Source organism: Calypte anna, chromosome 14 (genome assembly GCF_003957555.1).
Source record: "Calypte anna isolate BGI_N300 chromosome 14, bCalAnn1_v1.p, whole genome shotgun sequence".
NCBI classification, from domain to species: Eukaryota; Metazoa; Chordata; class Aves; order Apodiformes; family Trochilidae; genus Calypte; species Calypte anna.
Window position 1 is genome coordinate 7,120,416 of NC_044260.1, and position 27,890 is coordinate 7,148,305.

The following is a 27,890-nucleotide window of genomic DNA, read 5'->3' on the forward strand; positions in this document are numbered from 1 at the left end:
TTTGGCTGAGAGGAGAGGAAAAGAAAACACAATAGAAATGGTCACTAATACATAAAAATACCACTTGAAAGGGTTCTAGAACACTCGAAAGTAAACTTGTAAAATAATCCGGCACAAAGCATTTAGAAGGAAGCACAGGTTTTTAATTTCTCTTAATTTCAGGACATTTTGGCAGTATTCTTTGTAATAAGGCTGAAAAAAAAAAAAAAAAAAAGCCTGTTTCTAACCAGGCATTCGAAGCCTAAAGCCTTGAAGGCTGCAGTCAGCTCAAGTGCTGTGTGAGACAAAAATAACAGCCTGGGAGCGTCAGGTTTTCCATTCCTGCCGCACCAGGTGAATGGGCTGCTTGACACTGCGGGGGCAGGGCAGGCCGGAGGAAGGGAGTGGGGAAGAGGCTTGGGAGAGCTGAGTCAATGCCCGACGTTGTTGGATTTGTGTCAGGACCTGGAACACTCGGGGTGGCTGCCTCAAAGCTGCCAAGTGCTGGCTGAGTGTGCTGCTTTGGCAGCGGGTTCTCGGGACGTGCTTCTTACGAAGAGGGAGAGTAAGTTCGTTCTGAAAGAGAACAAAAATCTGTAAGGCAGTTATTCTTGAGGGGTATTTTAACACTCACCTTGAATTTCTCTGACTTCCCATATAGCTTTTTAGTCTGCATATTTAAAAACAAACATATATTGTAGTGTTATTTGTATTTCTTGATTATTTTTTTCCTGTTTTAACACTTATTTTTCTTTTTAAGTTGCAGATGAGTGTTTATAAAATTATTCTAATTTTAAAGAGCCATTACAGTCTCAAAGGTATCTTTTCATTTGAGCTGGGTGAAACAAAAACACTATGGAGTAAAGTACATTCACTTATACAGCCTTAAAATAACAAGGTGGCTTACTCATGTCTGTTACTTGAAGTGTTGATGTAGCTACATTGTATGTACTTTTCTGTTGAATATGAGCAACTAATTACTACAGCACCTTTCTCATAATATTTATATTACTATAGTCACCAGCTACTTTAAATAAATAAATAAAAAAGCACCCTGTAAACTGTACAGAACTCAGAAAAACTATATATTTAAAAACAATATACTATACAAAAAAAAACAAAACTATATATTAAAAAACAATTTAAAAACAAACAAACAAACTTTAAAAAAATCTTCTGTCTTTCCCTGTCCTGTGTGTGAATTCCTGTTTCTTGCTAATCAAGGGCTTGAATGTTCTCATTGTATTCTGATTCCTTCTTCCAAGTCTCCTGTGGCCTGTCCTGCACAGAGATACAGAGGTGGAGATCGGGGCATGAAGAGGGATTCCTGAGAAGTCAGGAGAGAATTTTTGTTCCTGAACCCCTTCATATTTCTCTATGAACAATAATGCAGACCCACATTTTACATTCTTCAGTTGAAGATCTGCTGTGTAATATTGCTTTGCAAGAGAGCAGATAAGGTTCTCTTTTCAAAGAAACTAAAATTTTGAGTTGTCATGACTTGAGAATGACAGAGAAGGAGAAGGCTGAAAATACATAACCAGTCACTAGGGGAATGCATGGATGCTATTCAGGAAGGTTACCAAAGCACTAATGTGCACTGTGGGGAGAAAGTTGATGGCTGGGGAGATGATGAGAAAGGAGGGGTTCTGAAAGAATATGATGGTAGAAAACAAGATCTGTAAAGCATTTTGTTGAACTGGTAATGCATCTTTTTTCTTTTTTTTCTTTGACAAAAGGAAACTATGAGTCCCATATGGTAACACACGCACACAGAGTATCCTAAACACTAAACACGCATGTGTGCACAGGCACAGAATGTCCTAAACACACACACACACACACACAGAGTGAGTTTAGGACACTCTGTGTGTCTGTATTTAGCACATTCCATGTGTGTGTGCACAAGCATCTTTAGGACACTCTGTGTGTATGTGTGCATGGTATGCTTAGGACACTGTGTGTATGTGTGCATATTTAGGACACTCTGTGTGTGCTTGTGTGCAAATCTTTAGGACTCTGTGTGTGTGCATATTTAGGACACTCCACGTTTATGTGTGCACGCATGTGCACGTTTAGGACACTCCACGTGTGCATGCGTGTGTGCGTATATGTTTAGGACACTGTGTGTGCATCTTTAGGACACTCCACATGTGTGTGTGTCTGTGTGTGTCTGTGTGTCTGTGCATGTATTTAGGACACTGTGTGTGTGTGTGTGCACACGCACATGTTTAGGTCTCTGTGGACACTGTGTGGAGTGGAGTGGACACTGTGTGTATGTTTTTTTAGGACACTGTGTGTGTAAAGTGTCCTACACACACACACACAGAGTGTCCTAAACACACGCATACACACACACATACAGTGTTCTCAATGCATGCACACAGTGTCCTGAACACACACACACACACACACACACACATATTGTCATAAACACAAAACTTACAGGTTTTGTAATGGCTCCTGGTTGAGATCTGGTAAAAGGCTACAAGGTCTCATTTGGGTGAAGTCAAACTGGGCACTCCAGGACACTTCCAGCTGCTTTTCTCAGCACTGTGTTGCAATCTCCTGGACAGGACTGGCACACCCTCAGTGTGGCAGTGCCAGCACAAAGAAGGCAGCAGGGATGATGTGGCTGTCTGCATACAGGGCAGGACCGCAGCAGGCAGAGTTTACGTTGGTTTGCATTCAGAACCACACCCAAAGGACTGAGGTATTTTTCCACTTTAACCTCCTAAAGGAAAACAAAACAGTTCAGCTTTTAACTGCTCGTGGTTAAAAGTCAGCTGTGTAACTTCATGCTGGAAGACAGAAGAGCACAATGGGCACATTTAGGAGCTGTTTACAGGATGCTGAGAAATCTGCTGCTTCTTCACTGTTAATGCTGTACAGCCAGGCTGTAATGGCTGAGAAAACAGCATGCGAAATTAATCAGCATATGTATCAGATCTGTTTTGGCAGGTGTGCTGTGAATGAATGTGAAAGGTTACTTTGTTAATTCTGAAGGTGTGGTTAGTTAATGAACATTAAGGTTTCATTTTCAGACTAAAACCGGATAGGAGCTATTTGGGTAGTAAAAACTATCTCTAGTTCCTGTGTTCTATTCTCTGACTTGGCAAGAAAAGAGGCTATTACTAAACTAATATGAGCTGTTCTGGAGAGAAGGAAGTACTTATTTTGTCTGGCACCCCATGTCCCTGTTGCATAATAATGTATGATTATTCTTTTATCACTCATGGGTTTCTTGGCTTGTCTGTGGCTGAATCTAGTTAGTTTTTTAAACTGCTGTGATGAGCAACAGCAAGAAATTTCCCATTCTTCTTCAATATATTCTAGATAATAAGTATATTAGTTAAGTGTATTTTATTACTGACATTTGTTAACTACAGAACTCTGTGAAAGAAACAAATAAGGTTGTATGTTTATCCACAGGCCAAGTTCTCATAGAAATTTCAAGAACACACAAGAAACTTAATGACAGTCTAGAGGAGAGTGTAAGTTAAACAATTATTTTTAAATTACTTTTCTTTTGAAATTATTAATTATTTTTGCCAGATTTTATTAATCTTTCATTCATTTGCTTTTAAAGTTCAAACAATTTCATAAAGAAATTATATCTGAACTGGAGAAGAAAACAGACCTGGATGTGAAGTATATGAATGTAAGTACATTTCAGTTCTAAAAGTTGTGGGGTTTTTTTGCTACTGATAGTCAAATAATTTTTTAAAAATTGTTCCCTAACAGTTAATTAAATATGTTAGAGTCCAGCTCTAGATACATAAACATGTCAAAAATTTTCATGCTTATTTTGAGTTAAATGAGAACCAAGGCATAACTTAAAAACATTTTAAAACTAAAGTTGAGAAAAACAATTTGATGTATATATTAGAGAGATCTCATATTTTGGTATTGCCTTTTAGTCACTAATCCAGTTACACTGCTGACTGCATCATGAGATGTTTTAAATGCTTTCATTGCAGGCAACTTTAAAGAGGTACCAAACCGAACACAGAAGCAAATTAGATTCTTTAGAGAAATCACAGGCTGAGCTGAAAAAAATCAGAAGGAAAAGCCAAGGAGCACGAAATGTCATGAAATATGAGCATAAGGAAATGGAGGTCAGTGTATTGTCTCCTAAGTTTCTTTGTGTGAGAACTGGCTGCCTGAAAATGTTAAGCTAATACAGATCACATCAGAGTCTATTTTAAAACTTGACTTCTGAAGTTTACCAGGATTTCTGTACATGCAAATAATGCATGTAACTCCTTGCTAACTTGTTGACAACAGTTAAATGCTACAGTTTCAAAGGGGCAGGGACTTCTGCTTCAGTTTCTAGGTTTCCTCTCTTCCTCTACTTGATTTTTTCTTGTTATTTTTGTTATTTTTGTTTAAAGTAACCTTGTAACTACACCTTTATGCAAAGTTTTGCACGGAGCCCTGATAGACAAATTCAGTATTAATTTGCAATAAATTAATTTCCCAAAGTAGGCTAATGACAACATCTCTTATCATTTATTGCCTTCACTACCAATCTTAAACCAGCATTGCCATCTTGAGGCAAAATAAGAAATGGCAACACAATGAACAGAAACTTCAACCCGTTGAAGTCATATTCTGGTTGTCATGTATCTCAGAAAATACTTTTCATTGCTACTCTTATACTCACAATACTTAGATTTTGTGTAGCATATGTACTTTTTTTCAGCCATTTTTTCTATTTTTGTTTTCTTTTGCAAGAAAGCTTTGCTCATAACAAAAGCACAGGAAGCATAAATAGTACTACCTCCAATTTCTTACTGCATTTTAACCTGCATTCATAACTGTTCTCTTCTTCTTAAGGTATTGGACTGAGACTTCAAAGACAAACATTTAATCAGTTTAGCCATGAATCCTCATAACCTTAGACAAACAGAGTGCAGTCTTTTTAGTAATTAATAGTTTTCCCCTCTCTAAATCAAAGTTGAAATTCATCATAGCTTTGTGAGCATAAATATAACTGCTATGGAGCAGATGAAGATAATTAGTCTAATTAGAACACCTATGGCTTTAAAATTACTCAGCAAAGTTGTTGCTTTGATGTCACATTCTTATTTACTGCACCATTTTCTTTAGAGGCTGAAGGACTGCTTCTTGTTTTTCCTCACTTTCCCCCCTCTTCATTATGGATTGCCTGTAATGCAAGGCTGTACTTTTACCTGATGAGATTAGGGAAGTTTAGTGCATGGATGGAAAGAGCTCAGCCACCACCCACCTTTCCTAAACTGTTTCTAAGGCTTTTGTAGCTTGCTTCAGTAACTGGACACAAATATCAAATAAAACTCAGAGAATCTATGTAATGTTTTTACTTTTTTTTTCTTTAGTATTTGGAAACCGTGAGCTCTCGACAGAGTGATATTCAGAGATTTATTGCAGAAGGTTGCAGAGAAGCCCTCCTTGAAGAAAAAAGAAGATTCTGTTTTCTGGTTGACAAGCACTGCAGCTTTACTCAGCACATGCATTTCTATCACATCCAGGTCAGTGACATGAGTGTACCCAGAACTCAAACTCCTGAATCTAATTATACAGGAGATCCTAAGTCTTTTTCAATATCTATATGAGACTGCCATAAATAGCTAAAAAATGCCATAGAGCCAGACAACTGTTGTGATCAGTTCATAGAAGATGACATGCAATATTCCCTTAAATGTACTAAAACCACTAACAGGTTACTGCAACTTACTAAAAATCATAAAGATCAAGATTTATGGACTGATCAGGTATTTCCAGTATCAGGCTCTGAAAAAGGACAGTCTCTTTTCACAATGCTTTACTTGTTTCAAAGAGCTATTACTTACGGAAATCCCTGAAAATACTTTGATTGTGCTTGTGTTCTGATTTTGGTATAATGAAAATTAACAAGTAGATCTATGCAATGTGATGAAAAACCATACTTTTGACAAGTACCTTTTAAACTTGGATGCAGTGCGCGGACTTCCTAAAATCCAAGCTGCCTGGGTGGCAGGAGATCTGCAGCGATGCCACCAAAGTGCCTGAAAAAGTCAGAATGATGATAGACGAAATAAGGACCCCGGGTTCCACTCCAGTGTCTGGAACTCCACAGCCTTCACCAATGATAGAGAGAAACACCATGGTATGTTGTTCTTTGATGGCTAAGGTCCTGCTCTCTCAAAGAGGAGCAGGGAGACTTCATGTGCTCCTTTTGTACCTAAGTGTTTGGATCCAGTCTGTAATGTACCTCAGCTGGAATATCCTGGGGTTGGGTATGAAAACCATTAAGCTGAGCCTCTGCTGCTGGAAAAATACAGAGTGCAGTAGGCAGAAGCATGCATCCAAACGAGGCTTGGTTTTCAGTTGGGTGCCCAGGACTTTCTCTACAGACCCCAGCCTCATGACTGTGTGTTCTAACCACTCCATTTCCTACATTCTTATCTCTAAGTTTACATACTCAGTAGTTCAATATAAACTTAAACAAAACACTTTTTTTTTTCCCTTCTTCCCTCTATTATTCCTATTAGTGTGTTAGAGTACAGGTTAAATACTAAACTCTACCTCTATATTGTGTCACTTTACTTTTGAATTCCTAAATTATATTTGTAAACTTCTAAAAAAAAAATCTGGGTGTTATCTAGGTGTAACTGTGCTACTTGAGGAAAAAAGAGCTGTCATAGCATTCTCACCAACAAATGTTTATCAAGGGACAGAAGCCACAAACTATTAGTCAGCAATTCCATAAGAATATGAGGACTTTCTGATGAGTCTAAAGACGTGTCATTTGTGAATATTTACCACTACTTCCTAGAATTTAATGTTGCAAATAAGTTGTCACTGGTTTCTCAGTATTGTGATACTGTTGTTTTTGTAACTCCAGATTGGAAATGATTTTTATCCTCATCATGAGAACAAATCAAAGGTGCCCCCTGCTCCCACAGGCAGGGCATACACAAGTCCACTGGTTGATATGTTTAACAATCCTGCAGCCGTTCCAAAGGCAGCTTCTGAAAAACTAAATCATTCAGCAGGTGAGTGTCACTTTGCAAACTATACAAGTGTAAATGACATACTGTAGTGTCCAAAATTATCTACACTTCCTGACTACTATGATGAGAATTCAAGGATGTACAGAAGAGCAGAAAATGGTCTTTACAAAGCATTTCTATACATTACCAAATAGGAGGAGTATGTGTTACAAGGAGAGAAGAATTGTTTCCAGTAAAGTGCAGGACAAGATAGGTAGATTCTATTTTAATCACTTTCTGATTAACCCAGCCTAACTGATCTTTTGACTTCCAATCTTATCAAAGAATGCATTCTATAATTTTGAACAAGATCCATCTGAGTGATTTTTTTTCAGTGCACACACATAAACTACTAGTAAAGTCTCACTCTGATTTCCTTTAAGGGAAATGTAGCAGCTGGGAAGAAAGCACGTGGGACAAAATGTGCAGAGTCTTGTATTTCTTTCCTGAATGTAAAATTTTTTTTTTTTTTCTATGTTTCTAGCATTGACTTTTTAACTTTCTCTGTGACAGGGAAAGAAGGGAAAGACAGAAGGGAAAGAACTAAGCCTAGATCACAACATAAGAAATGCAGAAACTCTTCAATGTGATAATAGCAATTCTATGATTTCTTCCTTAAAAATGCATTCATGCAATATTGTAATGGTCAAATGGTCAAACAACACACAATTTTGAGACCTCCTTTACATTGTCTTCTGGTGAACATCTGGTGTCTGCAAGTGCCAAGTATCTACAACACTTACCAGTTCAGTTGAGGCCTAGTGCTAGGCACATCTGAAAATGAAAGCTTGGATTTTATATGGTTACCTTTTTTGAGAATGGAAAAATTTCAAAGGTCTTTTATGGCTGTGAATGTGTAGCACTTTTCATGCCAAAAGAGGAAAGCTGCAAGTTAAAACTTAGGTAACTTTTAAAGTCTATCAGCTTTACTGTGTTTGTGCCTGTGTGTGTATAAATGCAGGTGCTGTTAAGAACTTCATGGTCATAACATTGGCAGATTATTTAGAGGTGTCTAAGTGGAAATCAAAGTAGTATAAAGTCTCAGAATTTAGTTTGCATTTGAGTGTTCCTTTATCTACTTTTTTTTCCTGTCAGACTACTAATTGTATTTACTTTTGTTAGGTTGTTGGTAATTTTACTCTTTTTATGCTTTTTCTTTTTCCAACAGAGAATTCAGAGGATGCCAGTTTGTCTCGTTCAACTTCTGTTGCTACAGGACTAAATATAATGAAAAGGCAAAAAGTAAAGACAATTTTCCCACATACTGCTGGAAATAACAAGACATTGCTCAGCTTTGCACAGGGGGATATCATCACACTTCTTGTAGCTGAAGAAAAGGATGGTTGGCTTTATGGGGAACATGACTCAACTAAAGTGTAAGATAATTAATTTATTATCCAATTAGAACCTGAAGGATAGATGTATCTCATCACATTTAGCAGATACTAGTAAATTGTTTTCCACTATTTACAATAAGGTAAAACACTCCACTTATTTTAGGGAGATTCTGTACACTAATTAGGCATTGGCAGAAATCGGGTCTTTAAAGGTTAAACCTCAGTTAAATAAATCTACTGTTTTGTCCACTGTAGTCTTCTGAAAGATCTTTCCAATTTTATAAATGAAACTGAAAATCTTTTCCATTACAGAAAAGGATGGTTTCCATCATCATATACCAGACCATTAGAAGAACCAGAAGAAAAAACATTTGCCCCAGTGCCAAGGTAACATTTTGGGTGGATTCAGAGATGCCCACATTTTCTCTAACATTAATACAACATTAATTTAAATTGTTATTCTTCTGCTCATATTGTTATTTAGTAATGTACAGAGTGAATACTTTCCAAAAGTTGGTAGTATGATACCTTGATTACATTATTATGTTTTATTGCTTACACAAAGACCCAAGAACTAGACTTACCCCAACTTTCAAGTCCCGCTGACCTCCATGGGATTGCACATCTTTCTGACTTTCAACTCGTGCACTTTTGTGCTTTCCTGGGGCTAAAGATGAGATTGATGCATTACAGGAACTGAACATTTTATTTGCTGGGTTCTGTCTTGCAGCCCTGCACCAATCCGAAGCATTAGTTCTGTAAATCTTGTGGAAAAAGGTGAAGTTGTCCTCCCACCACCTGACTATCTGGGCTCTTTGCAAACAGATAAAAGAATGGAGTCTTCCAGAGGCACTACTGCTAAAACACCAACTGACAGACCAGAAAATGCAGGTCTGGTAAGTAATTGATACCAGGAATCCAAATGTTTGCTTGCTTTTCTTGACCTGCTTAGCTGAGCTCTTAAATAAGGCCCTGGAATTCTACCTTAGCCACCTGTACCTGACTTCAGCATCCCTTTGATGCAGCTTCAAGGAGTACCATGGGGTTTGGGGCATTTCTGTCCATCTGTAGTAACAGAAAGGGAGAAGAATTGTTCAGGGGTGTAACTGAGACTTCTAGAAGACTTACTCTGCATAGCATACAAACTTTTCCAGTGCATGAAATAACATCTACATTTTAGTCCTCTGTCATTTACAAATAAAATCTCTGGGAACTTCTGAAATTGTCATTAAGATAAGCATCTACATTTTGATATATAGATGCAGTTTTCATTTCTCAACAAAGAAGCAATGAGCCTTAACAATTATGTAATGTCAGGTTCATAAATTGGTTCATTTATCCTCTGGTTAGCTGTTGGGAGCTGTGGGGACAACATGTCCTTCAAATGTAATCATGCTCACAGTGGTTAAGAGATGTATCAGCCTGTGGATATTGCCAAGCAAGCAGGATAGTGAGATCTTTGCCCTGTCACAAGTAAAAGGTGACTTAAAATTAGTGAATCTGTTAAATTGTCTCAGTATCACTGTACTGTGCTGCTGTCTTTAGTATGGCTGTCCTCAGTCAGTCCTCAAGAGTCAGTCACCTTAAGGGTTCTTTTGTTTGTTATGATGCATTAGTTCAGGGGGGATAAGAATAAATTTAAGGCTTGTGGACCAGCATTCTTGTTGAACTGAAAACCCAAGAGCTTATAGTCTCTTGGAAGTGGAAAACAGATATTTGAGATTCTGAATTTTTAGAAGGAAAGCAAGGTAAAAATAAAACTAAATTAAGATTTCTAGAGTAGAATAGAATGAGTAGACTTGCTGAGCTACCCTACAACTCACAGCAGCTCCCTTTTTAGTATGACCCCATGATTCCTCTTACCTGTTACCATACACAGGAAGGAAGAGAAGCACAGATGAGAGTTGCTGCACTTGTGCTCAAGTGTTTTGCTCCGATGTCGCAATTTTGCTTCCATTCTTTTGAAAGTTGCAGAGCTTCCTTGTCTTCTTTGCACTTGCATGCAAGTCACCAAACTACACACCACCACAAGGCTTTGGAAATAAGCTTAACATTATTTACACCAGACTGATCTGTAGACAGTTACAGAATCTACATACATGTAAAACAGCATATGCTTACAGTGCCTTTTATGCAGAAGGAGGTGGTGATTCATTGAGACATCTTCCTGCCAGAATACACAGGGAAAAGGCTCAGGTTTTCAAGGAGGAAAGAGAAATGGTTCTTGCAGTTCAAGTCTCCATGCTGGGTTATGCAGGACAGTACTACAGTATCAACTAAAAAAGACCTGGTATTTGATGGAGCTTTGATTAGTGCTGGTGTTCAGTAAGGAGTAGCATGTACTACAGGGTACTGTATTCAATCTAATTAATTTAAGGGCTAATTAGGCCTAATTCCAAGGTCTAATTCTACTTATAACTGATGTACATGGGCAATTTCATTGGACTTGCAAGTCAAGAGCATGCTTAAAATCTCTGCTGAATTAGATCCTGAATAAACACAGACTTCTTCACCTACATCATGTGTTGATAATGTGGTAGCTAGGAACTTCTGGTAGTGTCCCTGGAAAGGAAAGGCTACAGGCTTTCGTTCAGCACTCAGATTTCAACTATTGGAAATAAAATGCCCCTACAGACTGCGTGGTACAAGTCCAGCTGCTACATAAGTGACTGTATATTTCTGCTGCTATGTGAAATATATTCACATTTTTACTTTCAATGAGAAGTACTGGGATTAGTTTGCAGATTGCAAAATGTCATTTGCAAGTAAGATCGTTACTAAACATTAAGAGAGGAAGTAATAGTTAACTATTTGCCAAAACTTCCATGGAGCCTACAAGGCCAGCAAAGAGCAACAATTTGCAAGTTTTCCATTTTATCACACCTGAAACACTGCATCCTGCAGCACTGTGACGTGACACTGTCACCCATGGGGTTAGCTTCACTTCACAAGATTTAGGTACATCACAGAGCTGCAGTGCCACTGTAGTGATAAAAACCAGGATTTTCAGATTGTAGTCACAGACCTGACAGTTTCATTACAAAGGAGCATTAGCAACAGCAAATAGCAAGATCACCTGCAGCATGTTTTTGTAAATCTATATAAATATCTTTTTCTTTTGCAGAAACCTGATATGAATGGCATTATAAAACCACCTTTTCTAAGGTATATTTTTTTAAGCTTTTACACTAAGTTGTGTTGATCTTTATATTGGCTTGTATTATCGTGTTGATCATGAGGGGAAATAAGAATGCACTGGTAAAGCATCATGGCTAAAATTGGTTGCACTTTTCTCAAGAGTGGCATGCTATGCATAGGCCTTTCTCAGAAAAATAAGCTTTTCTCCAGTAGTTTGTCAGGGAGCAGGATTTAAATTGTTTTTAAGGGTTAAAAAAAAATTAAAAATCTGAACACTAGGAGATGGTTAAAAACAAGCTAACAAGGAGTTAACTTCCAAAGTTTTGGATCACTGCAAAGTGAGTTTTCATATATAAACTCTCTTAAAAGTTCAAGTTGAAATAGGAGTTACACAGAATCTTGAAGTCTAAACCCTAACTCAGTCTTCTAATAACCAAGGAAGAACCCAAAAGGTTTAAATTCATCTCTGTATTGCAACAAAACTTGGAGTAATTTTGTGCATTTCTTTTCAGTGGCGAAAACCCTTTTGCAACTGTGAAACTCAGACCAACAGTAACAAATGACAGATCAGCACCAATTATTCGGTGAACACACGGTCCCTGCACATCTAACTCCTCCTTATAAACACCATTTTCCATAATGACAATTACTATCTGAACTTGTTCTAAAAATTTATTTAAATGTAATTACTGTACAATAGAACCACCCAGAATAGATTTTTTTTAAAAAACCTATACTTTCTAACAAGGTAATTGCTTTGGACTAATGTTAGAGCACTTTGGCTTGATTTTACAGTATGCCTTTTTTGTAGTAGGAGTTGTAAAAATACTGGAGATAGTTTGGATACTCTAGTAAACCAATGTAACTACTAGCTCACAAATCTTTGGTATTCCTTATCTGGAAATTGCAATGGTAAGTTCTAGACTATACACCTGCATATATATCACATACTAAATAAGAAAAGGATTTTTTTTTTCCAAACAAACCAATGTAACAACTGTCTTATTCCAGAATAGAGAATTGCCTGTATAAAGTGATAATACATTATTTTGTTTAAGAAAGATGCCCTAGGTTATAAATAAATATTTATCCTTTCAGAATAGACAACTTGTAATGCTTTGCTTAATGTTCAGGTAACAATTTTCAAGTGTTAACATAAACATATTTTAAGTCTAATGTACTGTCAGCACATTCTTCAAGGGTAATTTTTTCTTTAAAACACATTGTCAAGCTTTAGTCTTACAGCAAGTCATAATAAAACAAGTGCCATGATTTTTTCCTCAAATGCTAATACAAAAAGCTGCCTTTGAAATTACTCCATTACTGCAGCCTTCCACAAAAGAAAAACAGATTGAGAAGAGTGGTTAAGGACCTAACAACAGCGTGAACACCAGCACAGTACAGCATCTGAGTTCAGTGAAATTCAGCTTTGAGCTTAAGGCACAAGCAAAGCTGCAGTTTACCTCAGGCCCAGATTTTCTAAATGCAAAGGGACTGACTTGTCTGGAAGACTTTTCCCCTACAGGAATAATCTCAGAAATTAGTCTAGAATGTTAGAAACTGACCTCTCACTCTGCATCAGCACTGGATGCTGTATCACTGGGCAGTTCAGATGCTGTTTCCCACCCACTGTATGAAGTGTGTATCATGACTACTGTCAGCAATTAATCTTTTCTCTAAATCATCCTGCTTTACATACCTACATGCTGCCTACAGTATCCCATGGATATTGATTTTGTTGTGCCTGCGTCTACTACTATAAACAGTGAATTCAAGTCATGTGAAATGCCTTTCAGTTACTTAGTATCAAAAAATAGTCTATGAGCATGTGATGGCTGCAGAGGTAGAGTCCACTCATTCCACCTCTCAACCCTGCCTTTAAAGTTCAAGGCTGAGGATACTTCATTTGCTAAGGAACCTTTTATAAGTATCCACTGCCCTATTTTGAAACAACATATTTTCACTTGAGCTCATTTTCTGAAGAGGCACAGCACAGACTCATCAGCATAGACTCTACAAACCTTCAGTAATTCAGTATCACAATAAATAATCTGAAATGCAAAAAACCTTTACACAGGCCAGCTCCTAGATGGCAGTGCCACAGCTGCTCTTTCTACAGCAGAGTGCTCTGTGAAGTAATAACCTGTTCCACAGTGCCAGGAAGCTGCTGCTGCAGCAGACAGGACACTGCCTTGGAGGGCATGTGTGTGTCTCCAAGAAAATCTTCACTAATTAAAACACAGCTCTTCCTGTTTGTTATTACCAATGCCTTCAGAAGACAGAGCAGCCATTCACAGTGGTAGAACACACACAACACAACTTTCCTCAAAAGCATCTGATGAGCTTAAATAACTACAGCCCTAAACCAGGTCTCTTTTTCTATCATGAGGATCCTAACAAATGTTATCCTTCTCTGCAGCTAGGATTACTAACTCTACTTTCAGACTGCACATTATCAGACATGTTAGTCATATACTTAATAATCCAGCCACAAATTGAGGATTGCAAAAGGAAAAGCAGTTTTATTTAGTTGTCAACAGGTGCCACTAAACATGGAAAACAAGTTGGGTTTTCATGTTTTGCAATGCACATGCTCATAAAAGATTATGTTTAAATTACATGCAAGAGACTAAATTTTTTTTCACACTTTACAAAACAGGTCTGAAGCAAATAAAATGATTGTACATGACATTTACATTAGAAAGAGTATGCTAACAGTTGTAGCTCCCACAAGCACGTCCACGTTCGTCCCCTCAGCCAAAAGCTGCCCCACAATTAGGGCATCTTCTCTGCCTCAGTGCAAGACAGAACAGAATCCCAATTGGAAAGAACACAATAGCACACAAAACACCAAGACAGGTGAAGGTGTCTTCCAACACGCCAACCCTGTAAAAATGGAAAACAGACTCAGTCAAGGACACCCACCAAGTTTATTCCAAAGTTGCCACTTTGTGATCTGGCAGCCACTAAAAAACCCACAATTTTCTATAGCAAGATAAAGCACAAAGAGTTTGGAGTTGTTATTGGGTTTTTTCCTTGGAAAGGCTTTTATTTTCATAATTTACAAGTGAAGGCTTTGATTACACTACATTAAAACCAGGAAATTTACAGGTGATCAGACTGTAGATAAGTTTAAAAGCTGTAATTCAAACTAGCTGTTAAGTTCCAGACAGCAACCATTTCTCTGCAATCCAGGACTGGTCCATACAACAATACACAGCCACTGCACCTCTGAGCAGTTGTGTCAGCTCCAGATAGTGGTTAATGCAAGCACACTGAAAAACACACACAGGTGTAGCACCTGCTCTACAGAGGGAACAAACCACACGCATTCTTAATTCAGAAAGCTTTAATCCATATTTAATCTGTGCCTCTGCAGCCATCTCTGGTCCCTACAGAAGCTGAAGTCATGCTCCCCTTCTGTACCCCTGCATCCCAGCTCAACTAGCCCTGCCAAGAAAATACACTGGAATAAAAGAACCCTCATTCAGGACAAAGAGTATAAGCAAGTATTAAACTGCTCCTTGCTCGCCCTTCTTGGGGTCAAGCGTTTCTTTATAAGTGAGGACAGAGTTTTATAGAACTAAACCTTGGTGTCACTAAAGTTGAAAAATGAAAAGCAGCCTGCTTTTAAAATAATTTACTGACTCTTCTGGAATGATACAGGGCTAAGGCACTGTACCAGTGCTGTTATATTGGTTATTACACACCTAATAACTACATTTCTCACTTTTTTATGACTTTTACAACAGGCAGCAGCCACACTTGTGTCATATGCTTTGCCTACTTAAGTTTCCACAATTATCCTGGAGTGAACCCTTTCAGTTCATTCAACCTCAAGTCTCCTGCAATATATGAACTCCAGAGTTCTTTCAGAAAAAAAAACTAATTCTTGTTTCCTTCCTGTTTTGATCTGATGATTTGGTACTTTTTTCTCAGCTTTTTCCTATGGAAATGAGAACAAGTCAATGGTAGCTAGAGAAGTCCAAAGGGTAAACACACTTCATTATTAAAAAGAACCTTCAGTAGGTGTTCAGGGTTTCTGTTTTCAAAAACTGATGTCACTTTAGAACTGAAGAATATACTATTGATGTCATTTGGCTCCAGCTGAGTCCCAAACTGAGTGTCCACCCCACATGAGAAATTCTGTTTCACAGCACAGTTTTGTAACAACAGAAATTGACCTGAAATTCAGTCCCTGACTTTTTTCTTAAATGCTCCCCCAAAATGAAGCCGGACAGCAAAGCTCTAAGTGTTCAGACAGAAGAAATTTGAGCATCTTTACTGAATAGTCAAAATCTGGAGTTTAACAAATCACTTGAGCAAGATGTGTGCTCTTGGATTCCCTGGTACAGTGAAGGTCAACAGAAACAAAGCTGAGCAACCTTGGAATACACACTACAAGCAAGCTGCCAAGGCCAACAAGTTATTTCCCTACAGAACAGCCACAGCCTATTGTACATGTAAACAGACTGAAGGAAGAAAGCTGCAGACTCACAGACCATTTCCTTACTGCAAGTGGCTAAAACGTTACAACCTGATGGCACTTAACCATTCTCCTTCCCCTCAACCACTGTAAGAGGTCAAAGGCTTTTCAAATCCAAAAATGTGAAGTTACTTCAAATCCAAACACACAATTTCCTGTTCATTAAACTTTCAACATCAGTCCCCTCCTTTTGATGAACTTGGTATTTGTTTGCAAAGGTCTTGTGTTAGAAGTCAATTTGTATGTGGTATAAAGGTACTGTCAAGGTACAGTTGATCCCAGCAGTAGTTTTTTAGTTTCAAATCCTCAATAATACTCCTTTTAAGACAACAAATTAACAGATGTAGACTAAAGTGCAAACCACCATACAGATTCTATGCTCAGCACACTGGTGTCCCAAAGCTCAGACTTTTGCAGCCTGTGCTGTTCCTTGTGGCTACTCCTACAAACTGAGCATTAACATCACCCCTCTGACCCTTTTAAGCCAGGCAGGCACACAGCCAGAGCTCCATCTATCTGCAAGCACTTTGTTTTACCACAACAATGCAAGATTACTCTGGAATGCTGACATCTCTGTGTGGGGAGAGATAAGAACAAGAAGTTCACCAGGGAAAAATGTGCTACCAGCCATCTTCTGGGAAGAAACTGCTAATAGGACTAAAATGCAAATCAATTCAAAACTGTTTTGATGGCCAGACTGGTTAGATACAGTGATAGAAAGGAAAGAAGTGTTCAACCAAAAATGGGAAGCCTGGACACAGAAGTACAATATGTCAACTGGTACTGGTGGCAATACATTAAATGCTGAGCACCCTCAGACCAAATAAAAATCAACAGCAGAAGCTCAAAAGATGAGGCTTCTCCGTTTCCCCAGACCCCAGGTTAACACAGTAACTTACTATGTTTACCAAGAGACTTAGACACAATCTGGACCTTTCTGAGTAATTAACAGATTTAGGAAGTTTTTAATACTTCAGAGCCATCCAAGAAAGGCAAAGTCCATTTTTCAGGCATTTCAATGACACCAAAAACATACACTATGTGCACTATAGAGCACATTAAGTCTGTTGTATTTCCTGCCCTCTTTTGCTGTTACACTAATGCCAGCATTTTCATTTGCAATAATTGAGCATTCCCTTCCTGCAACATGCTTGCTTTGTTGGTGTTTTTAGATCTTCTTGTCTCTCAAAGAAAATTCCACATTCAGCTCCTGCCCTGAAGCCTACCTGTGTGACATGTGAGCCAGTGTGTTTAGTTAAAATTGTAAGCAGATTTTGATCTGACTTTAAAAAATAAACACACTGATAAACATTAGAGAGGGATCAATCAGGGTACTTCTGGTCAGCCCTGAGTAGCTACAAACACAAGTATAGGTGACTGCTGTCTAACCCATTACAATCAACCCTCTTAATCAGCTTGCAAGGCCCAAGTCTATTGGTCAGCAGATCTCCTTGACACTTTAAATAGCATTTATTTTAAACTCCCTTGCTTGTTGTTCAGGGAGTGTTTTCTGGTGATGCAAAACACCAACTTAAAATAAACAGACAAATAATCACCATCCATATTCAATAGCAGACCCAGGGAAAAGGACCAGTGAGGAACAAAGCAGCCACAGGAAGCCCCATGGCATCAGCGACAGAGGAAAACCAGGGACAGCACAGCCAGGCAGCAGACCAAGTCAGCTCGAAGGGAGTCACCTGGCAAGCTTGCCAGAACTGTATCTGTGTGACCTCCACCAAAACTTATTTTAGAGCCAGTTCCCAACTCATCTATGGATGTGAGACCACTACTACAGCATTGGCTACACAAACACTTTCTGGCTTCTGTTGATTTGTGTCACCACCTAATTTTGGATGAACACTTACCCAAATGCTGCTTAGCCAGTTACTAAATACAGCAAGAGAAAAAAGCAATACTTCATATGAACACAGAATATTTCAGTTTTTACTTGTGCATCTTATTTGAACTACAGAGTAATTAGAGACTTCATATTCAAAATTGTAGATTCACTAATGTAACCAAACATAAATTTTGTCCTACAGCATAAACTACATAAAAGCTGATTATAACTGCACCACTCCCAATCTAAAAATAAAGTGGAAAGGTTTATTTATACTGCAAACAGTGTCTTGGATTTAAGCTATATCTGCAGCTGCCAACTCCATGAAGTAAGGTCAATTATTCCCACAAGTATTTAAAACCAAATTAATTTTCAGACAACCCCCTTCTTTAAAATAAGTCTTAATACATTACTATCTTAAGTCAAATACTCAGGATGAGATTTCCATACACAGCCTCAGTACTACTGCACACGTGTATTTTCATACCTAATGCTAAATCACAATATTTCAATGTATGCTTATCAGCATTTTTCATCCCCTACAAATAAAGTTGAAGGGTCAGCCCAGGTAATCAGAGACAGCTTGGTTGATGACAAGCTCTGCAAGACCTGAAAAGAAACTGTACTTCACTTAAGGATGTATAAACTGCCTTCTACCCAGATACTCCCTCACCAATCAACCGAGTGGAATTTTGAAATCAGCATCCCATCTCCTGCCCCTGAGCCTGGTCAAGTCTTTAGCTTTAGACTTCAGTGGCAATATCAGACCAGAGACAAGTATGGACTTTGGAAGCTGCACACCAGATCTTTTGTTCTGAACATGAAAACAAAAGCTTTCCTTTATGTCTGCTCTAGCTAATGCAACAACTGCAGCTAGGTTAAGCATGTTTAAATTTCATCTGCAAAGAGAAGAAAAGGAACAGACAATTATATATGCAAGTACTGAGTAGGCAAGGGATGTTTACAATCTTAATTGCCATGAAGAGAGGTGCCAGCTCCTCTAGCCTCAGCTTGAAGGGAGGTTGAATGGCTGTTGAACTATAATCCCATAAAGAAGCCTGAATCTATACCTAGCCACTGGCTATGCCTCCTCAGTCTAAGTTGTACATATATGTAAATGCAATTACTCTTAAAAGTGCCCTTCATGTAGAAGACATCACAGTACGTGCAGACTTATCTGAACATATGCTTTATGCCCCACTTCCTATACAGGGGGCTGGCTGCAGAGCTGGAAAAATGCTGCCAATGGGAACAGCTTGTATCTAGCTGTTGTCTTTCTTGAAATGCCTACAAATCACAGCCTCCTCCTCTGCAGCAACCCCACTGCTTTCATTCCCGTTCTGAGAACACACTAATTAAGAGACAAGCTTCATGGCTTCCCAGCAACAACTTGGCCTCACCAGTAAGGCTAAGCATGCCAGTTTAAATTCTCTGTATCCATGATGAACTAGACTGAGACCTGATGTGTTTATTCCTCACTCATCTGCATGCACAGCCAAAACAATGTTACCTCTAGTTACCAACAAACAAGATCAGTTTTCTCCTTTCACCCAGAACAAGTCACTACTACAAATAAATCCTAATTATAAGAATACAGACACCAAGACAAATGATGACACTGATAATTAAAAAAAAAAAAAAGCCATCAACTCAGACCCAGTGACAGACTGGATGTTAGGGACCAGATTATCCTTTTCATCAGGTGCAACTAGGCAATACATTCCTCCTGTAACAATTATATGAAGTCTCATTAATTAGCAAAATGTGTTTTGATTACTGTCCACAAATCAATTCGGACCAGTAGCACAAAAATCCTCAGAAACAGTAAGATCCATGCTGTTCTCACTTTGGACCCTATTAACAGGTTTACCACCTTCTCTTCTGGGCTTAGGTAACTGCCTACCCACTAAGCAGCTGTGTGCTTGCTATCCTAGTCACTAATTCTAAATGGCAGAGTCATGGCATCTGCTCAAGTGTGCTGCACCAAGGCTTTCTCCTTGGCAGTCACGTGCGTAAGTCATGGCTGAATTTCATGTCCTGACTGCTCCAGCCACCCAGTTCCTGCACAACGGGGATGAACGCCCTGATCTGCCTCAACAGCACACGCTTGGGAAAGCTGCAACCCGGAGTGCAAGGAGTGAGGCTGCTCCCAGCAAAGGCTGATCAGCTCTGTGACAAAAAGCAGCATCAGAAGCTCCCATTCCTCCTTATTCCTCCTTATAAGACTCTTGGTATTTCAGAGTTGGCTGCACTCCTGAGATTCAGAAGGATCTCTAGCACATCAGCCTGCTGCTAGAAACCAAAAATCTGCAGGTTCTCCTCAAAGTATCAGACATGCTCTCTGAATAGCCAGGGGGTTTTGTTTAGTTTTGTTTTTAATTCCTTGCCTATTTCAGCAGTACATACTATGTCATTATACTAGGAATAGTTACAAAAGTTTAAATATTGCTGTTGTGAATAACCATGGAAAACCAATAACCTGAATGGCTTTCTGCCAAACCACACACAGCTTTTGTGATTGAAGTAACTGAGGTAAAATCAGCAGACTGAAGTTTTGAAGAACTTTATCACCTGAGTGCAATTTCTCCAGAGTTTGTTCTCTCAGGAGACATGCACTTAATTGATGAAAACAAAATTTTAACCAAAACCTGAGAACCTGATACTTAGTCAGGAAAAAAAAACCAAACAAAATGAAACAATCAAACAAAAAACCACCAAAAAACCCCCCACCAAAAACAAAACACCAAACAAACAAACAAAGAAAAAAAAAAAACACAAACCACAAAAACCCCACCAAAAACAGCAACAAAAAAAAAAAAAAAACCCAGAAACATGAACAAAGCCAGCCTACTACCCCTAAAAAAACACTAACAAAACACACTCACATAACAAACCAGTATGACAGAGACAAGGTTTGTAAAACATTTGAGAATACAATTTTAATCAAACTTGTCTCATCTTCCAGTCCTGGAAGAAGCTTGATGAGTATTATTATAATTTGGGACCAACTGCAAGACTTCTCAAGAAGTTTTGCAACTGTCAGAAAAGAAAGCTCCCAGAATGCAGCAGCCTATGTCCTTTCCCTCACCCCTTCTCCCAACAACTGAGTACTTGTTAAACAGGAAAAGAAAAACCCAACAGGGCCCATCACAAGGTCTGTCCCAGTTTTGAAAGAACCAGCTTCAGCAAACATCAGATGAAGGGAACATTTTAGTAACTTTTAAAGGGATCTTTCTTCTGTTAAGTAATAAGAAAGCACACATCCCTTTGCAGTTTCTTCTACTCAACAAGACAAGATGGAGAAAAAGAAAATGAAAGTGACCACGAGAGAAGCAGCCAGACTGCATTCTGCAAGCTAAAAAGATAATTACATGACTGGATCTCTAACATTAGAGGCTGTAATGATTCAATCTGTACTTGGCAAAATAAAATTGTTTAAAAGCAGGAGCTGACCAATCCACAGATGTCAGCTGTAAGCAATAAAGCTGACAAGGTGCTACAACACAGCTTAATTCTCTGTGCAGGACTACAACTACCCCAGACATTTTAATGATGCAAGGAAGGATGGGACATACATTAACTCTGAAGTCTGTAATTAGAAAGCAACACTGACCAGTGATGAATAAGGATGATGTGACTAATTAATAACTCTAGGCAAGAGGTATAGCTTGCAAGACAGGAGAGTCATCCCTGAGAACCAGCAATAGTTCAGAAGGAATGCAATTACATAGTGACCATAGGCATACAACCTATGGAGATACTTTGTACTTTTTATGCCTTCATACCATAAATCAAGCCTAATAATAAATTGTTTCATAGCCAGCTTATTAATCCCAAGATCATTTGTGACTGCAACAGAACAGATTCCCAACCATGTAACAGACCAATACTGCACATTTCTCCTCAACACCATATACTTTAGGTTGGAGATGGGTTTGATTCCAATTAGCAACACATTTAAAATTGCCAAAGTGCAAAAGGCTGGTTTGTAATTCTGATGGCAAAATCCTCTCAGTGGGCTTTAGCCTGCTCTGTATGTTACACTATTCCACAGCCACAGACAATGCATTTTTTCTCATGATCCAAAGCAGGACTTCTCTTAAAAACACATCATATCAGGAGTGTAACAGACTTAGCAGTTTAATAATGGTTTTTATGTACCATCGATAGCTTTTTATGTTTATCAATGCCTTTTCAGCAACTTTTCTGTTCAGTGCTGTATTCAGAGTACAGCTGCATGTAGCATTCTTCAGAAAAATAGGTTTCCAGGCTGAGAAGAGTAAACTAGAACTGTGTTTATGGTCTTGAGCAGTCAAAGAGGATTACAAGTTCCTTCTCCAAGAGAAGCAGCCAGTGTGACCTTCCAGAACTCAAACACTGACCCTGCAGGTTGTGGTGAATGTCTAACACTATGCTTCCCACCCAGCCTCCCTGTCTTTCCTCTGAAGGACCAGACTATCTTAATTTCTTAACTAGTTAAAAGACAAGCAATCAGACTTCCCCCTCCTACCCTGACATTTTGACTTTTCCTATGAAGAAAAAGAGCACTGGGTACCTCCAGCAGAGCAAGATTCTAGAAAACTATTCCTGAAGTTACTTAAAGACACCTTACAAAAGATCACCCATTTTCCCAAATTTGTCAGAAGTTAATATATACTTGGAAACGATTGTTTCACAGGTATCTCACAGAGCATCCCAGAGTAGCTTCAAGGGGAAACAAACAAACAAACAAAAAAACCCAAACAAACAAAACAAACAGAAAAAAAAAATCAAGAAATCCTAAGCATAGCAGCAAGAACCTACCAACCTAAGTTACTGCAAAGACTAGAGCCATAGTAAGATGTTGAGATTGACTGGATTTAGGAACAGAAGGCCTGGAAAAGCACATTGCATGCTCTTTACCAAGCAATGCACAACATCTTTCCTGTCTTCTGGTTGAGCTAAAACATAAGCATGTCAATGTAATTACTCTGATGGCAGGATCTACCACATCCTCTGAGCAGCTCAGTGATCACTTTCCCCCACTGTTTAAAGCTTACAGTTTCTAGAGCAATACCTCTAGCTGCTGCAGGTTTTTCAGCCATAACTAGTGGCATTTCAGCAGGCATCTGTTTTTACACAACACCACAAAATACTTATTTGAATCTACCTTCAAATGCAGGCACTGTCTCTCAAACACCAATTCTAACAAAACCAAAACCAAAAGCATCAGCCACAATGTCAATCTGTGACATTTACCACACTGAAACCTGGGAGCATTTCAGCTATTCCAGCAAGCCTGTTTCCTACACATTTTGAAATGGGTAAGCAAGGGCTCAGACCTGCAAGTGCCTACCTTGCAAGTCACCACAAGGGTAATTCCCAGACATTTTAACAGAAGGGGAATGATTCTGCACTTGAGTCAGTGCTGGCCAGGGGCAGCAGTAATCTGGCTGCCCACACCCATGAGTTAATATCCTGGGATGAGAACTGAGAAGTGCAAAGGGACCAACAGCTGACTTACACCACTGATGTGGAAACAAGAATGCCTCCTTCCCTTTTTTTATGGATGTTAATCTCTGAGGGGGAAGTTGTTCTCTTGTTGCAACTCCAACTAACAGCTGACCACTTCTTCTGATTTGCACCACTTCATCAGATTAACAGTTTGAATCAAAACCATTAATCTCCCTGCTCTTCTGCAGTAAAAGAATTTATAAATTAGCAGATATTTTAAAGCCTTAAGATATTGTTTTCAGCCAGTAATGACAATAACACCCCCTAATTTTGCATGGTTTGGATGTTGGGAATGGGAACACACACCACAACAGCAGAAGCCTTTCCACACAATTGATGAGAAGTGACTATGGACAAATGTTACAGAAAGTTTTGCAATAAAGTCATTCTGCTCTCTATGACTGGTTATAAACATATTAGAAAAGAAATCCTGTCATACTCTCCCCCAAGAAATGACATTTTACATAGGTGACTGAACTATCTTCTCATTAAAAATACCACTGACAGATCTTCCTCCATCATAAAGAACAGATTTATGTTTGTATTTACCTTACTGTAATAATAGCAGCTGCCACAAGTCCATTAGGACAAGCCTATACTACATAAATTAAAAAACTCCACTGCTAAATATTAGTGCTTTCTCAGTTATTTCCATTCTAATATACACATAAACTATTGAAAAAGACATACGGATACATGTAATTTAAAAAATAAAACCCAAGACTGAGTTTATTTCCCAACTAGAAACCTATTTTACCTGCAGGCAGGACAGCCACCAACCACTACTACAGATGTGGTGGTGGTAGCAGGCTGCTGAATAATGGTGTACGTGCTGGAATAGGTTGGTTGTGATATGGGTGGAGGAACAGCATAACCTAAAATAAGAGAAAAAAAAAAATAATCACCAGAGGTAAGAAAAAATAAGAACTAAAAAGTATAGAAACAAAACACAGGAAAAAATAAATCAGAAATGTAGTCTTGATTAAGCAATTGGAGAAGTTCTACCAAAATCAAGAGCTGGAACATACTGCTTGGCACAGCTGATACCAAGGCCACTGCATAACTGAGTATCTAGCACAATTTAGCCATCTAAAAAGGTCACTCAGCTAATAATTAACTTTGAGAATTTGTTTCAACCCTATCTGTGCAGCAGGAAAAAACAGCTTAAACAAACAATGATCACAGATTTCACTCCTGGACATTTTGTATTGCATTTTGTTCCACTCCAGCAGAAAAAGTAGTTGAAACAATGCATCTCCCTTTTGTTTCTAGCCTAACGTCCACATATTAAATTTATATATAATAAATCTATTTGTAACTGGAGAGAGAGGTAGGAATGGTGAGATCCAAGTGGAAAGGGAGCAGAAAAAAAAAAGTTTCAGAAAATCCATGTTGTTAGCTAGTGAATTTGTCATTTTAACAGCTGTAGTTAGCAAACACAAGCCTTTAATTACTGCATATTTTTTTAAAAAAATGCTTTTAAAGGGATGGTTAGATGTTTGCAGTCCAATCACACAAAGTACACTCTGCCCAGGTGTAACTCGCTTTGAGCTTCCCTCCCAGCACAGTTCCCCATTTGCAAGTTATGCATCTATGAAGTCCACAAACCTCACTACTTAAAAATAAATTGAAAATAGTCATCAATGTTTGAACTGTAGGAAAACATGTAACAAGTTATAGGCAGGAAACCAATCCACGTCCCCAAGATTCAGTGTTTAATGACTGGGGCCTGTGTCTGATGTAGTCAAGTTTTGGGGTTTTTTAACTTTTGAAACACTCTCTTAACTCTACCAAGTCTTGCCTGAGAGGCTACTTCTTGGACGGCAGCCAGCGTTAATTCAGTTAACAAAAGCACTGCATCTACTCACCTGCTTCAGTCTCTCCAAGACTACTAAAGTGTATCAGAAAAAAACCAAACTAACCAGAGCACACTGAAGAGCGTGCAAAGGAAAGTCGAAGTTCGGGGGCTGTGTTACTGCTAGCACAGCTGTGTCTCTTTGAGGTGGTAAAACCACACACAGAGATGCATGCAAACTCGGCCGATATTTTAGGGAGGACAAAGCACAAACACCTCAGAGGCACCTGGGGAAGGAGGGAAAGGGAGGTGACGCCTTCCAACACCTGCGCACCCTCCTCCCTGCGCTGGTTTGAAGCATGAAAACTGAGAGGCTCCAACCGCTCCGTTCCTCACAGGGAAGCCCCGCACAAGAGTTCCTCCCGCTCTGCCGAGCAGCCCCTCAGCACCGCAGGCCACGGCCCTCCCAGAGCCCGCCGCCGGCCTGCGGCCCCGGGGCACCCTCAGCACCGCCCCCTCCGATCCCCCGCGGGGGGAGAACCTCTCCAGAGCCGCCTCCCGTCCCAAGGAAGGGGGGAGCGGGGCTCAAGCTCTCCTGCAGACGCCGGCAGCCCCTCGCCCCCCTCATAGCCAGCAGCCAGCCCTCCCCCGCCGCCTCAGACCCACCTGCGGCAGCCGCGGCGCCCGGGTAGGGGTAGGGTGGGGGCGGCTGGAAACCGGGCTGCGGGGGGGGGATGGCGCCGTAGTTGCTCTGCCCGTAGTCGTAGCCCGCGCCCTGGGCAGCGGGGCTGTAGGCGGGGGGCCGGTCCTGCAGCAGGGGTTTGTTGTCCATGCTGGGGGGGGGGGCGGCGGAGCTGCTGCCTGCCCGTGCAGCCGTGCGGCGAGGGCCGGGAGGGCGAGGAGGAAGCGGCGCCCTCGCCTTAGCGCCCAACTTGGCGGGCGCCGCCCCTCCCCTCCGCCCCGCCCGGGGGCGCCGGACCTCAGCAGCGGCGCGAGCGCCCTAGTGGCGGCTGCACGCGCATCCGGGGCCGGACCGGCGCGGGGTTGGGATGCGGGGGTTGGGGAAGGGTGCGGGAGGGGTGCGGGGTTCGGGTCTGAGGCGGCGGAGCGGACCCTGGCGCGCGGGCGGCCCCTCCCCGCTCGGCGGCCCCGGCTGCTGCGCTCGCGGGCGGTCACAAGACCGCGCCCCACGTGACGCCGCTCCCCAACGGCGCGGGGGGAGTCACCGGGAGGCGCAGGAAACCCTCGGCCTTAAAGGGGCCGCGTCCCGGCAGCCGCCGCTCCTTCCCCCGTCACCCCCGGCCTTGTGACTGCAGCGGGGCTGGGAGGGTGCGGTGCCCGCCGCCTGCTGAAGGGGTGCGGAGGGGAGAGCCGCAGCCAGCGGGACAGGCTGCTTGCTGCACGCTACGGCGAGCGGCCGGGCCTGTAGATGGTTTCTTCATTAAACCGGTAATGAGATTTTAACGTGCTCGCCGAGGCCCCATTCCGCACGCCCTCCCTTCAAGTGCTCCTCTCCCGTAATGCAATCCCTGCTGGAAACTGGCCGGCCGAACAGGACGAGGATGGACTCGTGGGCTTGGTCGCAGATCTCGGTTCAGCCGGGTGCAGCGGGAGGGTCTGAACGCGGGGAGAACCCGGGAGCATTAACAGAGGCGTAGAAAATATTAGCAATTTTTGACCTGTAATAATGCCCAGAGCGGCTCTGAATCGTAGTATCCAAATGACTTCAGCTGAGCTTTGGGAAGATGGAAAGGGAGTGAGACTGTGTGTGTGTCTTTATATATGTCCTGTGCCCCCAGCCTGAGAAAAAGTCAAGAAACGTCAGGAAAAAGTGCAGAGTTCTGCAGTGACTTCTGCAAACTCGTAGGTCCCCACTGAGAAGAGTAGCACTTGAGTGTTAAAAGTGAAAAACAAGCTCTAGGGACAGTGGCACAGAAAGGGAATGCTGTAAAAGGAGGAAGTTTTTGAAAAAGACTGAGGAATAAAGAGTATCTTACATGGTTTCAATGAACACTAAAGTAAAAGAAAGGTAAGAGGGTTGCTGCTTTCTCCTGCACAGCAAACTAAACAAATGAGTTCCAGAGCTGCTGCTGAAATCCAAGTTCTCAATGGCTGGACAGGCCAGATGCTGAAATTTTCTCAAATGTCTTTTATTACCATTAAACCTCCAGCCTCTGCCCTCCACACTTCAATTCTTGAGCTGTCTGATTCAGCAGAACTTCTGTGTTCTAAATATGCACAGGTTTGTCCTTCACTGCAGGTACCAACACAGCCCCTGTCACCATGGCAAACAGCAGCTCCCATGACAGCACCCCTGAGCAGCAGGGAAGGCTTAACCCCATTTCACAGAGAGGGGGAAGAAAACATAAAGGCAAGAGATTAGACAGTTTGCCTCAAAATCAAACAAAATCTTGAAATACATATGGACTGAGACTTCACGACCCAAAATCCAAGCCAGTGCCAGCATCACATGACGGTGAGAGGAACCCTGCCCTCCTGCTTTCCACCTCCTCCCCCCAGTTTGCAGTGCCTGACTCATCTGGAAGGAGCACTGCTCACGGTTTGCAGTGACATTTACAGACCGTGCTACTCTGAAGAAAGCTTTTGCTTATTGTAACTGTAATAGTATAAATATTAATGAGGTTTTTGAAATAAAAATCTTAAGGCAGAAAGGCAAGGCAGACCTTCCTCATTAGGGAAAAGAGACTTCCCTAAAATGTGTGTCAAGTGATGAAGAAAAATCCTCCTTTTAAAGAAGTGAGATTTGGGAAAGTGTGGAAGAGCTGACAGTAGGGAAGTCACCCAC

At 40.5% G+C, this 27,890-nt stretch overlaps 2 protein-coding genes across 2 annotated transcripts in view; one reads left to right on the plus strand and one right to left on the minus strand.

Annotated features, from left to right (window-relative positions):
- BAIAP2L1 (BAR/IMD domain containing adaptor protein 2 like 1) overlaps positions 1 to 12,750 on the plus strand; it is a 38,096-nt gene extending 25,346 nt beyond the window's left edge. Inside the window, exons 4-14 of the mRNA XM_030459920.1 lie at positions 3,412 to 3,473; positions 3,569 to 3,640; positions 3,960 to 4,097; positions 5,340 to 5,492; positions 5,942 to 6,109; positions 6,848 to 6,998; positions 8,164 to 8,371; positions 8,645 to 8,719; positions 9,063 to 9,228; positions 11,457 to 11,497; positions 11,983 to 12,750. Of these exons, the coding sequence (XP_030315780.1) occupies positions 3,412 to 3,473; positions 3,569 to 3,640; positions 3,960 to 4,097; positions 5,340 to 5,492; positions 5,942 to 6,109; positions 6,848 to 6,998; positions 8,164 to 8,371; positions 8,645 to 8,719; positions 9,063 to 9,228; positions 11,457 to 11,497; positions 11,983 to 12,058 (1,310 nt within the window). The 3' untranslated portion in view covers positions 12,059 to 12,750. The remainder of the gene's footprint in view (positions 1 to 3,411; positions 3,474 to 3,568; positions 3,641 to 3,959; positions 4,098 to 5,339; positions 5,493 to 5,941; positions 6,110 to 6,847; positions 6,999 to 8,163; positions 8,372 to 8,644; positions 8,720 to 9,062; positions 9,229 to 11,456; positions 11,498 to 11,982) is intronic.
- Positions 12,751 to 13,965: 1,215 nt separating this feature from the next.
- BRI3 (brain protein I3) lies at positions 13,966 to 26,043 on the minus strand. Its single transcript, XM_030460008.1, has 3 exons — positions 25,751 to 26,043; positions 24,047 to 24,164; positions 13,966 to 14,356 (listed from the first exon to the last, which is right to left on the minus strand). Exons 1-3 carry the CDS (start codon positions 25,914 to 25,916, stop codon positions 14,224 to 14,226), a joined length of 417 nt encoding a protein of 138 aa, XP_030315868.1. The 5' UTR covers positions 25,917 to 26,043; the 3' UTR covers positions 13,966 to 14,223.
- Positions 26,044 to 27,890: the final 1,847 nt, after the last annotated feature.

Bases quoted from the DNA above. Each gene is read 5' to 3' on its own strand.
- BRI3 (XM_030460008.1), bottom strand. From the start codon at position 25,916: ATGGACAACAAACCCCTGCTGCAGGACCGGCCCCCCGCCTACAGCCCC. The intron at 24,165-25,750 runs GTGGGTCTGAGG...CTCTTATTTTAG, and splicing joins GGGCGCCGCGGCTGCCGCAG to GTTATGCTGTTCCTCCACCC. The intron at 14,357-24,046 runs GTAAAATAGGTT...CCATTTTTACAG, and splicing joins GGTGGCTGTCCTGCCTGCAG to GGTTGGCGTGTTGGAAGACA.